At 40.9% G+C, this 1,265-nt stretch overlaps 1 protein-coding gene across 1 annotated transcript in view; it reads left to right on the top strand.

Annotated features, from left to right (window-relative positions):
* The window catches only part of LOC107100949 (carnitine O-palmitoyltransferase 1, liver isoform-like), a 61,185-nt gene that overhangs the window by 33,283 nt on the left and 26,637 nt on the right, over window positions 1-1,265 (top strand). Inside the window, exons 9-10 of the mRNA XM_015399645.1 lie at window positions 681-768; window positions 908-1,103. Of these exons, the coding sequence (XP_015255131.1) occupies window positions 681-768; window positions 908-1,103 (284 nt within the window). The remainder of the gene's footprint in view (window positions 1-680; window positions 769-907; window positions 1,104-1,265) is intronic.

Below are 1,265 nucleotides of genomic sequence, written 5' to 3' on the forward strand. Positions count from 1 at the left end.
ATGAAAATATATTTGAGTATATTATTTTTCAAAGTGTCGGAAATGGATAATAAAACTGCTATTTTCAATGACTACTTATTTTGTCCAGCTTTAACATCGGTATTGATATCGGTTATCGGCTACATGAGTTTTAATATATCGGCTTATCGGATATCGGCCAAAATCCCAATATCGTGCATCCCTAATTGTCACCCATTCCATGTAGGCAATAAAAAGTTTTACTGGATTCACTTTGTATTAGTCTTTTTCCTGCTTCACAAAGGTAGGCAGCAGCTTGACAAAGCCATGGTGGCAATTATTTTACATCTAAGTAGTATGCAATTCTTCATATATACACACATCAATTTCAAACAGATGGTATCGGTATCGCCAATACTGCACAGCCAGGTATCGGGTATCGATATCAGGGCGGGGAAAAAAAGGCATCGGCACAACATTAGACATTATCAAACGGAGATGGTAAATTAGTTAAGATCCTTTTGTTTTCCACCCCCTGCACTGCGTCCAGATGGCATCCAATCACACAGCTGGCCTTCCTGATTAGCTTATCCAGCCGCTTTCTCTCAGCTACAGATAAGCCACTGCTCCAACAGACAGCTCCATAGCTAACAATAATAAAGGAGTAAGGGAAGCACAGAGATGAATGAATAATAGAGGGTGTTTGTCTCACTGTGTTTCAGAGTCGTGTTCCAGGCACTGTGATCCCTCTGTGTGCCGCTCAGTGTGAGAGAATGTTCAACACTACTCGAACACCAGGAGTTGAGACAGGTAAATAAACACAAATGATGCATGTTAAACTTAGTAAAAGCTTCACAGAAAACACATTGTTATGAAAAATATATAGAGTTTAGTTAGGCTGAAGATTAAAAAAAAGCCATGCCTTGATTAGCTTTAATGTCCTTCACAGATGTGCTCCAACACTGGCAAGACAGCGAGTTTGTGGCAGTTTACCACAAGGGCCGTTATTTCCGACTGTGGGTTTATCGGGCAGGTCGCCTGCTTTCTCCCAGAGAAATCGAATATCAGATCCAGAGAATCCTGGATGACCCTTCACCCCCGCTTCCTGGCGAGGAAAAACTGGGAGCTCTAACAGCTGGAGACAGGTAGCCGTTACGCACCACCTGTCACACAAACAGTTAACTAAGTATTTAGTAGAGTCTCTTGTTGGTTTTTCTTTTCTGGGTTTCTATTTTGTAGAGCAGCTTAAAAGTGGACACTTTAAAACCTGCATTTCTGTTGCTTTTCCTGGTTTATTTTATTTATTT

The sequence above is a fragment of the Cyprinodon variegatus genome, unplaced genomic scaffold (assembly GCF_000732505.1).
Source record: "Cyprinodon variegatus isolate N-32 unplaced genomic scaffold, C_variegatus-1.0 Scaffold1033, whole genome shotgun sequence".
In the NCBI taxonomy this organism is placed as follows: Eukaryota; Metazoa; Chordata; class Actinopteri; order Cyprinodontiformes; family Cyprinodontidae; genus Cyprinodon; species Cyprinodon variegatus.